General features: G+C 66.5%; 1 protein-coding gene across 1 annotated transcript; it reads left to right on the top strand.

The window, feature by feature from the left end:
- The first annotated feature begins 224 nt into the window (after nt 1–224).
- Nucleotides 225–9,346, top strand: PBXIP1 (PBX homeobox interacting protein 1). The gene is made up of 11 exons (XM_045982234.1): nt 225–285; nt 2,449–2,532; nt 3,754–3,880; nt 4,091–4,164; nt 4,235–4,400; nt 5,606–5,839; nt 5,931–5,954; nt 6,222–6,277; nt 6,394–6,507; nt 6,991–8,183; nt 8,613–9,346. The coding sequence occupies exons 2-11, from the start codon at nt 2,482–2,484 to the stop codon at nt 8,656–8,658; spliced, it is 2,085 nt and encodes a 694-aa protein (XP_045838190.1). The 5' UTR covers nt 225–285; nt 2,449–2,481; the 3' UTR covers nt 8,659–9,346.
- The last annotated feature ends 4,301 nt before the right edge of the window (nt 9,347–13,647 follow it).

Here is a 13,647-nt window from a genome sequence, read left to right as displayed (position 1 = left end):
CCCCGAGGAACTGTCTAGACGCCGGGAGGAGGGGGGGTCGCCCCCACGCCGCTCGCGGCTGCGGCCGTGCGCCCCGGGAGGCGGGCGGGGGTCCGGGACCCGAGCAGGCCCCCGCCGCGCGCGGCCCCCCGACGCCCGCTCTTATTGGCCCGAAGTTTCCGCCGTCAGGGACGTTGGCCTTCCATTGGCCGGTCCCGGTCACGTGGCTCCGCCTCCCCCGTCGCCCCGAGGGCTGGAAACCCCGGGCGGCCGCAACAGGTCCCGGCGGCTGCGAGGCGCGGTCAGGTGAGGCCCTGCCGGGCTGGGGGCCCCGGAGCACCCGCGGGACCCGGGCGCGCAGCCGGGCGTGCCCTCCGCCGGAGACCGGGCGCTGCGTGTGGCCGCGGGGCCGGCGCGGGGTCGCCCCGGCGTTCGTCCCCGGGACGGAATTGGGCCCCGGGTCCCCGCCGTGGAGGGCGGGGGCGGCTCCCGGACGCGCCGCGCTTAGCGAGTCGGAGGGGGAGGGGCCCCTTTAGCTGCGGCTTCCGCACCGGCGAGGGCCCGACACGCCTGCGGTGCGTTTGGGCCGGACCCTGCCCGCCTGCGAGTGCGGAGGGGCGGCGGCGGGGAGCCGGGGGCACCTTCCGAATACGGCCCAGGGACCCCAGGGGGGCTCCCTGGTGGCATCTGGGATGAGCTCCGCGGGGGAGAGGTGCCCGAGTTGGAGACCCCGAGTGCGGGGGTTCCGGACTGTCTCCCCTTCGGGCTGCCGCGTTCGTCTTGTTGACCCAGATACCGGGGCTGGTTTCCATGGAGACGGCGGGTCTGACATCGCCCTGGTTGCCATGGCGCCTGGTTCTGGAGGACCCGAGCAGGCCGTACACAGCCAGGGATAAACAGGGACTTCAGCCCGAGCTGCTGCCACTTCCTTCCTGCCACCACCTGTTAGCAGTCACACGCAGCCGCGGGCGGGCGACCATGACAGCCCAGTGCGTGGGGGGGCCGCCGCAGAAGCTGGCCAGGGCGTCCTGGGGTTGCTGCTTGTGCCAGGGACGCATGGGCGTGGGGAAGACACCGTGAGTGTCAGTCCCGGCCGCGGAGCCCAAGGGGCCGCAGGTCATTCGGGCCGCGTGGGGGTCTCGCCCCAGCTCAAACGGAAGGCGGCCGCGTGGGGGTGTCATGCTGCCAGACTCCTTCCCAAGCCCACCTTCCCTTCCCAGGTTTGCTGACAGAGCCCTTTCCCCTTGCCGATCTTTCGGCCCCTCAGGAAGCAGTCACTTATCATCTGAAGGACTGCGGTCCAAGACTGGGGGTCGGCTCCTCTGTCCCTCCTGTCTCGTGCCGGGTCCCAGCTGCAGCCGCCCAGCCCGAGGTGACAGTCCTGGGCCCGAGTGACAGGATGGGTCTCCCTCCTCTTAGCCAGCTTTGCATCAGGCTTTGGGAGCTGGAGCGACTTCCCAACCCGCCCGGCCAGGGCAGAGTGGATTACCGAAGGGTCGGACGACAGCCCTGCTGTCTGTTGCTTTGCAAACTGTAAAGTCTTTGTAACTGAGTGGTCACAAGAGCCTCTCCCCGTGGCCTTCACGTTCCCTGAGATGACACTCCGCCCATCACAGAGCACGGAAACAATCTGGGAGGGAGAGTCAGCAGGACAAGGAGCCTTACGGAGGGTCCCCACGGACGGGTCTGCCAGCTCTTCTCAGGCCTGCGGCCATGAGGATCATCTGGGGGGTTTTATTTTATTTTTTAATTTTATTTATTTATTTGACAGATAGAGATCACAACTAGGCAGAGGGACAGGCAGAGAGAGAGGCAGAGAGAGCGGAAGGGACCAGCCAAGCAGAGAGCCCGATGTGAGGCTCGATCCCAGGACCCCGGGATCATGACCTGAGCCGAAGGCAAAGGCTTTAACCCACTGAGCCTCCCAGGCGTCCCAATCTGGGAGGTCTTAAAAAGGACCCAGGACCCGTTGAGTCAGACTCCTGGGTGATTCTGGCGGGTAGCCAGCGCTGGGATCCCCGAACCAGACTGGGTGAAGGGCTGAGGCTGGGCGGGAGTCCTGTCTTCTGCGCCCCCGCGGGGGAGGGGGTGATGGTGGGAGATGGTTATTTTCCTCACTGCTCTCGTCTGCTGCCCGTCCTCGGCAAGGTCAGGTTAGCCAACCTGTGTGGCTTTCATCTTCCCTGACTAACCTGAGGGGGCTGGCCAGGTCACCCCCAGAGCTTCTCTGGGCATGTGCTTTGACCTTTCGGGGTGGCCCCCGCTGGTCTGTAGGAGAGGGGACCTTCTCTGTGGCCGTGGGCAGGTTTTGATGGGCAAGGCTGGGACTGCCCAGAACAGTGGAGGTTAGGGTTAGAAGGGTTGGTTCTGGAAGCTGCTGCCCAGCCCTGGGGACCCGGCCCAGACTGCCCTCTGCATCCTGCCTTTGCCGAAGGGAACTAGGGTCCTGAAGGGCGCTTTTCTCTGCAGGTGGCGGCCGCAGCTTCGGGGACGTCAGCAACCATGGCTTCCTGCCCAGACTCTGACAACAGCTGGGTGCTGGCTGGCTCCGAGGTAGGGAGAGCAGGCCTGGGAACCCCACAGAAGAGAGGTGCTGGCAGGCCTGGGCTGCTCCCTGGGTCTGTGCCCTTCCTTGGTGCCCACGGTCACCTGGGTCACCTCCTGCTGGCTGCCAGGGGAGGGGACTCCGGGGGCAGGAGGACAGAGATGGCGCCCCAGGAGTCAAGTGGTGGGGCTTAGACTGGGCCTTGAAAGAAGGGTACCATGGGGTCTGCTGCAAGAAGTAGGGGCTGGGGGCGCCTGGGTGGCTCAGTGGGTTAAAGCCTCTGCCTTCGGCTCAGGTCATGATCTCAGGGTCCTGGGATCGAGCCCCGCATGGGGCTCTCTGCTCAGCGGGGAGCCTGCTTCCCTTCCTTTCTCTCTCTGCCTGCCTCTCTGCCTAGTTGTGATTTCTCTCTATCAAATAAATAAAATATTTAAAAAAAAAAAAAAGAAGTAGGGGCTGGTGTGAGCAGAGGGCCTGGGCAACAACAGGAAAGCCATTTTGGGGGAGACTGAGGCAGTCCATGGAGTGAGGTGCAGATGTGGGCTAGACTGTGCTGGAATGAAGCAGGGGGCAGAGCCTGGGAACCTCTGCAGACCAGGCACGCGGGTGTCTTCCTGAGGGCCGGGTCATGGAAGGGCTTTGGGTCAGAGGGACTTGGATGGTCATTGCCCTGGACAGGGGGGCGCCCTCCCCGTGTGGGTGGGGTGAAGAGGGGACCATTCTGAACATCTGCAGCACAGCGGTGGCTGTGGACGCCTGTGTCCCCAAAGCCACTGAGAAGGGAGAAGGGCGTCATCAAGGGTCCCAGCCCTGGCTATTGGTGTGTCAGGCACCGCTGGAAGGGGAGGAGGGGACAAGGCCTGGGAGATGGCAGAGACACCGTGGTGTCTCAGCTGCAGGGAAGCCCATGGAGATGTGTGGTGACCCTTAGTCCCCAGGGGGCTTTACCTGTTGCCATCTTCCGCCTTCCCGCCAGTCTCCGGGTTTCACTTGTGGGGAGACCCAGGCTTCAGCTGGCTTCTTTGGGGGGGTGGGGGGCGCCCGGGGTGTGTCTGTGTATGTGATGTGGGGGCACGTCCCAGCTCCGCCTCGGCTCACGGTTTTTGTGAGATGTGGGTGGGGGTCGCTGAGCGGTGTGGCAGGGCCCGGAGACCCCCAGCAGAGCCCCCCCCCGAATGGCCCTGGATCTGTGCTCTGCAGTGGCCTTCTGCCTGCCCCCCTTTCCCCAGAGCCTGCCCGTGGAGACCCTGGGCCCGGAACCCGCGGCGGACGCCGAATCAGAGGGAGCTCCCGGGGCACTCGGGAGCCCCTCCAAGGCGGCTGCGGAAGAGCCCGCTGGAGCTGAGGAGGGAGGAGGTAACAGGCTCCGGGGGGGCGGGGCCCCATTTCCTCAGGGAAAGGCCGTTGGTTTTGTCTGATGTCCGGGGTTCGTGGTCTGAAGCCTTCCTGCACCGCCAGCACCGCAGGGTCTGCGGCAGCCCGAGGGCTGGGTGGGGAGTTCATGTTCATGGGTGGGGGGGGGGCGGTGGCTGGTGGCGTTTCTCCTGGGCTTTTTCTTCCCCACAGAGACCGAGACCGCCTTCCAGTCTGGGGAAAGCTCCCAGTCTGAGCCGGTTCTGCCTGAGAAGACTGCGGCCGAGGTGAGGACCCTCGTCGGGTCAGGGAGGGCGGTGGGTACGGGCCGGAGTGCTCATGGCCGTGTCTGCTCAGGGTGACCTGGAAGGCGATGGCTGTGCTGGGGGACCCCCTGGCCTGGGAGACACGCCAGTCCAGGGAGACTCGGACGAGGGCCCTGGGGTGGCAGGCCTGGGACTGGACACAGAGGACCCGGAGGGTCAGAGCCCCCCAGGAAACCTGCCTTCATCGCCCAACATAGGTGAGGTGCCCCTCTTTTACTCTCCTTCTGGAAGGAACTGGGTCTCCACAGACAGGCTCGGGGGAAGGAGCGCTCGCTGCCGAGCATGGCTGTGGCCCGGGCCTGGCAGTGAGCAGCTAGGGGTCTCCTTACGCTGTGTCCGTGAATCCTCCACACTACCCCCGAGGACGCCGAGGCTCAGAGAGGTTACGTGATGCAGCCAAGGTCACGTAGCAGGGCAGTGGCAGGGCCCGGGTCTTCCCCTCGTCGGGGGCTGCTTCTCTTCCGGCCTCTTGGTTCAGCTCTCGCCCCCAGTCTCCGAGAGGGAGGGGGCTGCAGGGCCTGTGCGAGAGAGGCCACAGGCCGTCTTGTCTGAGCCAAATGCAAGTCAGACAGAGAGAGCGGGAGGCTGAGGTGGGATGCTGTGCGCCCTCAGCGGGGGAGGGGGTTTAGGCCCAGGACAGGGGGAGGGAAGGGCCGGGGGGCGGGCACGCCTGGGGAGGGGTTCGCACTGGAGGGGACGTTCCAGGCTCTGGGTCAGTAGGGTTGGAGGAAGAGAAGGTTCCAGGCCAAGGCTGTAGCATCCACTCCAGGATGAGGCCACTGTCCTGTGCTAAGGAGGTGGGGCCCAGGACAGCGAGTGTGATTCTCTCTGAAGGGTGACAGGGGGAGGGAGAGGCTGGGGCCCCGGAGGGGACACGTGCAAAGACCAGGGCCGGGCGGATTCGAGGCACGTGATGCCGAGTTGTCTGGGTGTGGGGCGAACGCAGGGGTGGGGCGCGGGCAGCCAGATGGCAGCAGGGGTGCCTCTCTCCGAACGGGCGTGGGGGCGATGAGCCCCAGAGAGAACAGCGCGGGGGGCAGTGCTGAGAGTTTGGTCCCCGGGGGGCGGCGGGCAGGAGGGGCTGACCGGTCTGTCGTACAGGTCAGGGCTACAGATGGGCCGGTGGGGGTGACATAGTGCGGTGGCCGGTCCCCCAAGCAAACTCGCCCTCAGGCCAGGAAGAGCGGGCAGCCCGGGAGCCGTGAGGGAGCTTGGCGGGAGGCTCGCGTGGGCGGAAGGAGGCTGCGGGAAGCAGGGCGGCTCCCTGCGTTTGCAGACAGGCCGAGTCCCGCTCTCGGCTGCCCAGGGCCACGGGGACCCGGGGTCCGCACGCGTCCCTGTGGCTGGTCTCTGCCCGCGTCCAGAGGTTGCCTCACTGCCTCATCCCGGTCCCTTCCTCCAGCCTGGCCCAGGGAGGAGGCCCGCGGCTCCAGCAGCGAGGACGACACGGATGTGGACGTGGAGGGTCTGCGGAGACGGCGAGGCCGGGAGCCTCGCGCTACTCAACCCGTCGGGCCTGTGCGTGTGCAGGACCAGGCCGGAGGCGAGAGTGTGGCCTGGGAGCTGGGCGTCCCCCTCAACGTGTGTGTCCTTGGGGCCCTGGTGATGCTGGGACTAGGGGTCCTCCTCTTCTCCGGTGAGTGGGATGTCACCGCTGGCTCCTGTGTCCCCGTCTGGCCTCCCTGTCTTTCCTGGCCCCTCACCAAGCTCTCCGTGTCCATTCTCAGGTGCCCTATCAGAGTCGGACAGTGGTGAGTGGGGACGGGGCCTGGCTTGTCCCCGCCCGGCCCCGGGGAGGCTGCGGGGGGGCAGTCCCCTGGGGCTGGCTGTCTCTGACTCAGTGACCTTTTGGCTGTTGGTGCTGATCCTGGGCCCCTTCCCTGCTGGCCCTCTTGGCCGTGGGCTCCAGGTCCGGGGCAGGAGGGTGTCCGTGTGTGTGCGCGCGCAGGGGAAGGAGCAGGCGGGAGGGGCGTGTCTGGTGTGCACAGAGACCAGTTCTGGATGTGGTTTTCCTGCAGGGCCCGCGGAGGAAGTGGACCTGCAGGTCTTCCCGGACACGGGGCTGGACATGGAGGTGCGGGACTCTGCGGGGCATGGGCAGGTCGGCTTCCGGGGCCCAGAGCTAAGCAGGGCCTGCCAGGAAGAGCACAGGCTATGGGGCAGAAGGGTCATTGTCTCCCTTGCCCTCAGGATGGGGCCCCGGGACCATCGGACGGCGTCCCCAGCCTACAGAGCATGGGGGCGCTGCTGGACAGGCTCGCCAAGGAGAACCAGGACGTGCGGCTGCTGCAGGCCACGCTGCAGGTTCGTGCGTAGGGCCCTCTCTCGGCCAGGAGGCCAGGGGCTGTCGTTTCTCCCTCGGCCAGGGGCTGTCCGTCCTCCCTCAGAGAAGTCGTCTTTGTTATCCCACCTGCCGCCCGGAGAGTCTCATCCCCCTCCTGCTGCTGGGGCCAGGCTGCGTGCCCGGCGGCCCCCTTGGAGGTGGTGCTGGTTTATTCGGAGCCGTGGCAGCACCGGCAGGGACTCGGAGGGAAGGCTGAGCGGCCGTCGGTTAATAGTGTCTGTTCCGGGGAGGCGGGTCTCGGGGGGCTGATCGCAGGTCGGTCGAAGGGGGTGCTTCTAGAAGGATACGGAAGAGGAGGTCCGTGACGGGATTTGGGGATCCCAGGCTCTGGTGTGGGTCGTGGCTGGCAGAGGGGAGAACCAAAGCCTCTGAGTGGCCACGGTCCTGGAGTGGATGGGGGGGGCGGCCCTGACGGGACCCTCCTGTGGCCTCGTCCACCCCAGGCCCAGAAGGAGGAGCTCCACAGCCTGATGCAGCAGCCGCGGGAGCTGGAGGAGGAGAACGGCCGGCTGCGCGGGGCCCTGCGGCGGGGCGAGGCGGCCCAGCGGGCCCTCGAGGCAGAGCTGCAGCAGCTGCGGGCCCGGCTGCGGGGGCTGGAGGGCGACTGCACCCGTGGCCCGGATGGGGTGTGCCTCAGCTGGGGCCCGGGCTCTGTGCCCGCCGGAGCCACGGAGCAGCGAGGCCCGGGCGAGCGGGAGCCGGGCGCCGGCCTCCTGCGGCAGAAGCAGCGGCTGGAGGCCGAGGCCCAGGCATTCCGGCGGGAGCTGGAGAGGCAGCGGGAGCTGCTGGGGTCCGTGCAGCGGGACCTGGAGCAGAGCTTGAGGGACGTGGGCCGCGGGGATGCGGCACGCGCTGGCCTGACCGCGCTGGGCCACAGACTGGCCCGGAAGCTACAAGACCTGGAGAAGTGGGGCCAGCACACGGGGGTCCGCGCCAATACCTCAGAGGCCCGCTTGCAGAGCTCCGGGGAAGGGAGTGGGAAGGAGAAGGGGCGAGATGGGCAGGGGACGCGGGGGGACTGGGGCGCCGAGCCCCGGAAGCACAAGGAGGGCCACGGGGGAAAGAAGAGCTGGGGGGGCAGGGAGGATGGGGAGCCTGCCGGGAGGGGCCGGGAGTGGGGCAGCAAGAAGGATGGCAAGCGACAGGGCCCCAAGGAGACCCCTAGGAGGAGTGGGGGCCTGCACCCCCCCGCGGGGCAGCAGGAACACCCTCAGTGGAAGGAGGGGGCTAAAGGCCAGCGGGATCCCCTGGCCCTGTGGGCAGAGCTGTCGAGGCACAAGTATCGGCGGCCCCAGGGCTGCTCGGGCGTGCCCGAGTGTGCCCGGCAGGAGGGCCTGGCCTTCGGCGTGGAGCTGGCCCCGGTGCGGCAGCAGGAACTGGCCTCCCTGCTGAGGACTTACCTGGCGCGGCTGCCCTGGGCTGGTCCCCTGACGGAGCAGCTGCCCCTCTCACCCGCTTACTTCAGCGAGGACGGCGTCTTCCGCCACGACCGCCTCCGCTTCCGGGACTTTGTGGATGCCTTGGAGGACAGCCTGGAGGAGGTGGCTGTGCGACAGACGGGTGATGACGACGAGGTGGATGACTTCGAGAGTTTCATCTTCAGCCACTTCTTTGGAGACAAAGCGCTGAAGAAGAGGTGGGCAGCCAGGGCCGGGGGTGGGGGACGGGTGTCTGAGGAGCAGGGCCCCTGAGGAGGGGTCTTCGTTGGAGCCTCTTTTAGTTTGCAGCTGGCTACCCTTGGAGCCGCGTCCGCAGACTTGCCTGCCTTCCGGGAGGTCGGGAGCTGCCGGTGCTCACCCCGTAGTGGTCTGGGCGGCCCCTCTTGGGTCCGGGAGACTTTTCCTCCCGGGTTGTTCTGTCCTGCTCGGACCCGCGCACGGTGTTCGGGGTGAGAGGGCTCCCTTGCCTTCCTGCCGCCCTGACTTCATGCAGGGGTAGCCTTCTGGCCCCTGTGTTGGTTGTCTCCAGAGGAACAGGGTCCCCTCCTTTCCCAGGAGCCCTGTCTCACTGTCTGGCCTTGTCCTCTAAAGCTGTCTTCCTGCTCCCACCCCGTGTCTCCCCACAGGTCCGGGAAGAAGGAGAGGCCCTTGCGGAGCCCGGGGAGGGGCTGAGGCCTGGTGTCCCCTCGCCCCGGGCACCACGGTCTCCTCTGGCTCCAAGGGGAGCAGAATCACTCAGCACCGAGGCCACTTCTGCGGGGAGAAGGCCTGAGCTGGCATGGCTTTGCTGTCTATGCAAATGTGTGCAAATGGGGGCTCTGACAGCCCGAGCAGGTGGGGGGGGGACCGATGCTTATTCTGCAGGCCATAGCTTTCACCCTCACGCGTGTGCCCCCCACAGCGGGCCCCTTGGCTCCATGCGCGCACCCCAGCCCCCGCGATGGGGGCCCAGCACTAGGGCTTTCCCTGGAGTGTTGTTAGACTTGAAGCAGCCGTGGGGGGGGGGGCGTGAAGTCCCCTTTTCACCTGTGCTGCTCATGTGGCCGCACCTCCCGTGTGCACTGTAGGCTCGACCCCAGTAAAATGAGTAAAATGTCGTCGGAGCTGCGGGTTGGGGTGGTGTCCAAGCACAGGGGCCCCTGCACCCGCCTTGTCCCCCACGCCACCCTCCCAGCCACCCGGGGACCGGGGCTGGAACTCCCCATTTCTGCTCGCAGCCTCGGGGCCCCTGGGAGATGTTTCGGGGGGTGAGCCCGGGGCTGTGTGATCTTGGGCCGGCGCACTCCCGGAGCCTTGGGTCTGGCGCTCCGGACGGCTCTGGACGGCCGCGGAGAGATTAAATAAAGCGGCGGAAGCACGAGGCCTGCTCAGTGTCTGGCGCCCCAAAGCCGTCGGTCTGGGGGCTGGGAGGAGCGGACGCGGGCGCGGGCGCGGGGAGCCGCTAGGGGGCGCCCCGCTCCAGGTTTGGCGCTGCCCCCGCCGGCCCCGCGCCCACCTGCCCCCGCCGGCCCCGCGCCCACCTGCCCCCTGCGCGCGGCCGCCCCCGCAGAGCCCAGGCCCCGGACCCCGCTGGGCGCGTCCTTCCTGGCGGGGCTCCTTGACTGCCCTGGACATGGCCCGCGCGTGCGTGTAGCGGCAGAAGGACGCGGGGTGGCCTCGGCGGGCGGGGGTGGACCGGGCGCTCGGGCGCGGGCCGCTGGCAGGGAGGTCCGCAGCCTCGGCAGGGGGTCAGTGACTGCGGCCCGGGTCTTCAGGAAACGGAGCAGGCTTGGGAGGGTGCGGGCTAGGCTGGCCCCAGGGCCTGGATTGGGGCCCCCACGAGGTCGTCTGTGTTAGGGGTTGGAGTCCCCGGCCTTCCGCGGGCGCGCAGCGGACCGGCCAGCTTGGGTTTGCAGGGCCGCGATTCCGGCCAGAAGGGAGGCCACTTTGCTCATCCCCGGGAGGGGCGCAGCCTGGCCTCCTCGGGTTCTTCTCCTGGGCCGGGTTCCTTCTTCTGCATGACAAACTCAGGGAGGCTGGGAAGAGCCCCCAGGCCTCCCCGTCTTACTGGCTGCTCAGGGAGTGGCCGTGCTGAGCTGGCCATCTCAGGGACTGTCCAGTCAGGGTGACAAGGAGAGCCATGAACCCAAGGGGTCTGCCGGGGAGCCCAGGCCAGCAGGGCCGCTGGCCGCTGATTACCCCGTCCGTGGGCTGACCTGGGTAGGCGACGCTCACAGCGGGGGTCATAGGTCAGCAGGCCCGTTTGTCAGCCCCGCGCACCCTCGGCAGCCCTGGGAAGGAGGGAAGCCCGGATCCAGGCCAGCACGTGCAGACAGGCCCGGCCAGGGCAGAGCTGAGTGGCAGCACTCCCCACCCCAACACACGCACGCACGTGCGCGCGCGCGCACACATACGCATTCACACACACCGCTAGTCTGTCCCGAGGGCGGGGGCGGCGCCCTGGGGGCAGGCCCACTGGACTCTGCTGCCCAGCCCTGCTTGGCCTCCCAGACTCTGGCCTGGACCCTCCCGTTTAAGTGCTTGGCTTTTCTGCCTCTTCTCTGAGAACCCCCCCAGCTCGGAGCTCGGCTCCAGGGCTGGGGGCCAACTCGGGGGAATTACTCGAGTCAGGGGTCTCTCTCAGACATTCTGCTCTCAGTAGAAACATTCTACTTCCCTTCGACCCATCCCCACGTCCCCTCTGTTCCCCGGTCTTCCCTCCCTCCCTTCCCTGGTCCTCACTGTCCAGCCTCACTCCTTCCTGGGCTCCTCCCCGCCCCTTCTCCGGGGCCCTCAGCCTGGCCTTCCCTCGCCAGTGCACCCGCCGGCCCTTGGGATCTCCCTGTCTCTCCCTGCCACCCCAGCCCCAGGCCCCAGGCCCTCCCTACTGCATCCCACTCCCACCCATCCCTAGGATGGGGGGGTGCATGGTGATTCCATGGTGGTGAGTGGACTTTGGGCCTGTACAACCCCCATGAGCTCCTTGAAGGTCAAAGCCATGTGTTCCCCCTGAGAACCTCTCCCAGCCAACCCTCCCCCCCCCCGCCCCCATGGGCCCAACCCCGGCCTGGCTGGCTGTCACCTTGGGAACCTCCCAGGGTCACCTTGATGCAGGGATGTCCCCCCATCGGGCTTGTTCCGGACCACATGTGTTCTTGGTCCTTTCACACGTCACCTGCTCTGTGGGTCAGGTAGGGACACTGCAGGGTGGGGGTTGGGCCGCACAGCCCTAAACCCAGACAGCAGGGCCCTCCCTCCCAGTTGACCCCGCAGCTGTCTGAGCCACGGAAGCTGCTGTTCACCTGCTCCCGCACAGTTGTCTGAGCTCTGCCTCCAGCCTCGAGAAAGGTAATGGTCCATCTCTTTGGTAAGTCTCGGCTGCCACAGTAGGCCCGGCCCCGTTCACTGGTGCTTTACTCCGGGCCACATGGAGGCCAGCCTGCCCAGGTCTCTCCTAACTAGACCTTGGGCCGGAGCTGGCTCTGAGGTCAGAACCCCCAGTCTCGGCCCCCCCCCAACTGTGGGCCTCCGCTGAGGTGCCCCTCCCTGCTTTCGGGCCCAGCTTACCCATCAGTAAAGCGGAGACTGAGCATCACAAAGAGTAGTTTTCTTGGTTCAGCCAAGCTGTAAGGGGGGAGCCGGGGGCTCTGAGAGGAGAAGGGGCTGGTTCCCAAAACATGGGGCAGGAGCCTGCTGGGGGGACCGGATTAGTCCGACAGGCAGAGACGTACCCGTCCTCTCCACCGCCACTGCCCCCAGGAGGACTTGGCCTCGCTAACAAGAGAACTGGGAAGGATTACGGGATTTGCCACGGGGGAGGGGGCCTCCGACCCGACAGCGGTCAGGCCCAAGGGAGGGGGAAAGCCCTGTGGCCGGAGGGCTAAGGGGACGGGTCAGGAATCTCCCACAGACCCACCTGCAAGGCTGCCGGAGGAGCGCTGTGGGGGGGAAGGGGGAGGGCGCTCCCGAGGGCACCGGGGGCAGGAGGCCTGTGTGAAGGAAGCTGTGTTTGGACGCTGCGCGCGCGCAGGCAGCCAGGACAGAAGGGACCAGCTGAGAAACTGGGGTACTTAGGAAGTGTCCGCAACAGCCCAGGAGCGAGGTGATGCGGGCCTGACTTGGAGCACGCGACGGACTGGATGAGCCTTGAATGGGCCCGGGTGGGGGCATCTGCGGGGTTGGGACTCCAGCTTTCCAGCCTTGGGACAGGTGGGTGACCACTTCCCCTGCACCGCTGCAGCGCTGGGAAGGGAGGTGCTGGTGTTGCAGGCGTGGGGTGGCGAGGAGAAAGCAGCGGGGCTGGACTCCGCAGGATGAGGGAGAGGGAAAGTGCCGGCCTCTCGGCTGGTGGCCCACGACTCCAGACACGTGGGTGCCCCCTCTCCCCGTTCCCTCCAAGGCAGGGCCCCGCTGGAGAAGTCAGACGCTTAACCTTACAGAGCCCAAGGGGAGCGACCTGTCCACCAAGGCCGCCGTCAGGTTGGCGCGGGGCAGGCGGAACTGAAGCCAGGTGCTGTGGAGAGGAAAGCGGCAGCCCCATTTGGAAGGCCCGGCACCCGTGGGCCACACAGACTTGCCATGCTTGCCTCTGGAAGGTGGCCTCGGGCCGTCACTGAGGCAGCCTGTGTGGGGGGGGGGGTGGCGCAGGGGGGCAGAAACCTTGGCATGAGGGCTTCCCGGCGACAAGATGCCCCCCTCGTCCCCCGCGAGTGCATGGCTGTGTGCGCAGCAGGTCCCGGGGCCCCCAGGCTGGCGTCACTGCTGTTTGGGAAGCGAGAGCGGGGTGCTGGGGAGGAGCGGGGGAAGCAGTTCCGGGGTGCCGAGCCACGCAGACCCAGCTCCTCTGCTCACGGCTCCTGACCGAGGCCTGTCGGTCTGCCCCCTAAATAAAATAAAAGCCAGCTTCTGTCAATAGAAGACCATGAGATGAAATCAATAAAGGACTCTTTCGGTGGCTGTGGGGTCAGTTCCCCACCTCCAAAGCTGACGTCGGTGCACGATCACCTAACAGAAGAACGAAAATGATTCTCTCCATCGGCAATCTTTATTTAAAAACGTCTTGTTTAGGGGCGCCTGGGTGGCTCAGTGTGTTAAAGCCTCTGCCTTCGGCTCAGGTCATGATCTCAGGACTCTGGGATCGAGCCCCGCATCGGGCTCTCTGCTCAGCAGGGAGCCTGCTTCCTCCTCTCTCTCTGCCTGCCTCTCTGACTACTTGTGATCTCTCTCTGTCAAATAAATAAATAAAATCTTTAAAAAAAAACAAACAAAAAACCAAACAAACAAAAACGTCTTGTTTAGGGGCGCCGGGGCGGCTCATTCGGTGAAGTGTCCGCCTTCGGCTCAGGTTTGATCCCACGGTCCTGGGATGGAGCCCCACGGGTCTCCCTCTGTCTCTGCCTGCCACTCCCCCTGCCTGCGCGCTCTCCCTCCCTCTTTCTCCGTGTCAAATAATAAAATCTTAAGAAAAAATGGTCTGCCTTCTTAGTGAGGGGTGACTCTCAGGCATAATTGTGTTCTTGGCTCCTGGGGCCACTTCTCTGTCATCGGAGGCAGGCACTGGCCTCTTCAAGCCTTGTCTTCCGGAACCCGCAGGAGGCTGCGTGGGCTGGTGTCCACCCAGAACTCGGGCTGTGCCTTCCCGGCTCATGCCGCGCCTGCCTGACAATCCCGGTCCTCCCCTCC

Source organism: Meles meles, chromosome 17, assembly GCF_922984935.1.
Source record: "Meles meles chromosome 17, mMelMel3.1 paternal haplotype, whole genome shotgun sequence".
In the NCBI taxonomy this organism is placed as follows: domain Eukaryota; kingdom Metazoa; phylum Chordata; class Mammalia; order Carnivora; family Mustelidae; genus Meles; species Meles meles.
The sequence above is the reverse complement of the archived record's forward strand: the minus strand, read 5'-3'. Positions and strand labels throughout refer to the sequence as shown.

Excerpts from the sequence above, each read along its gene's own strand:
- PBXIP1 (XM_045982234.1), top strand. The coding sequence starts at position 2,482 with ATGGCTTCCTGCCCAGACTCTGACAACAGCTGGGTGCTGGCTGGCTCC. Across the intron at positions 2,533-3,753 it reads GGGTGCTGGCTGGCTCCGAG|AGCCTGCCCGTGGAGACCCT; the intron begins GTAGGGAGAGCA and ends CCCTTTCCCCAG. Across the intron at positions 4,401-5,605 it reads GCCTTCATCGCCCAACATAG|CCTGGCCCAGGGAGGAGGCC; the intron begins GTGAGGTGCCCC and ends CCCTTCCTCCAG.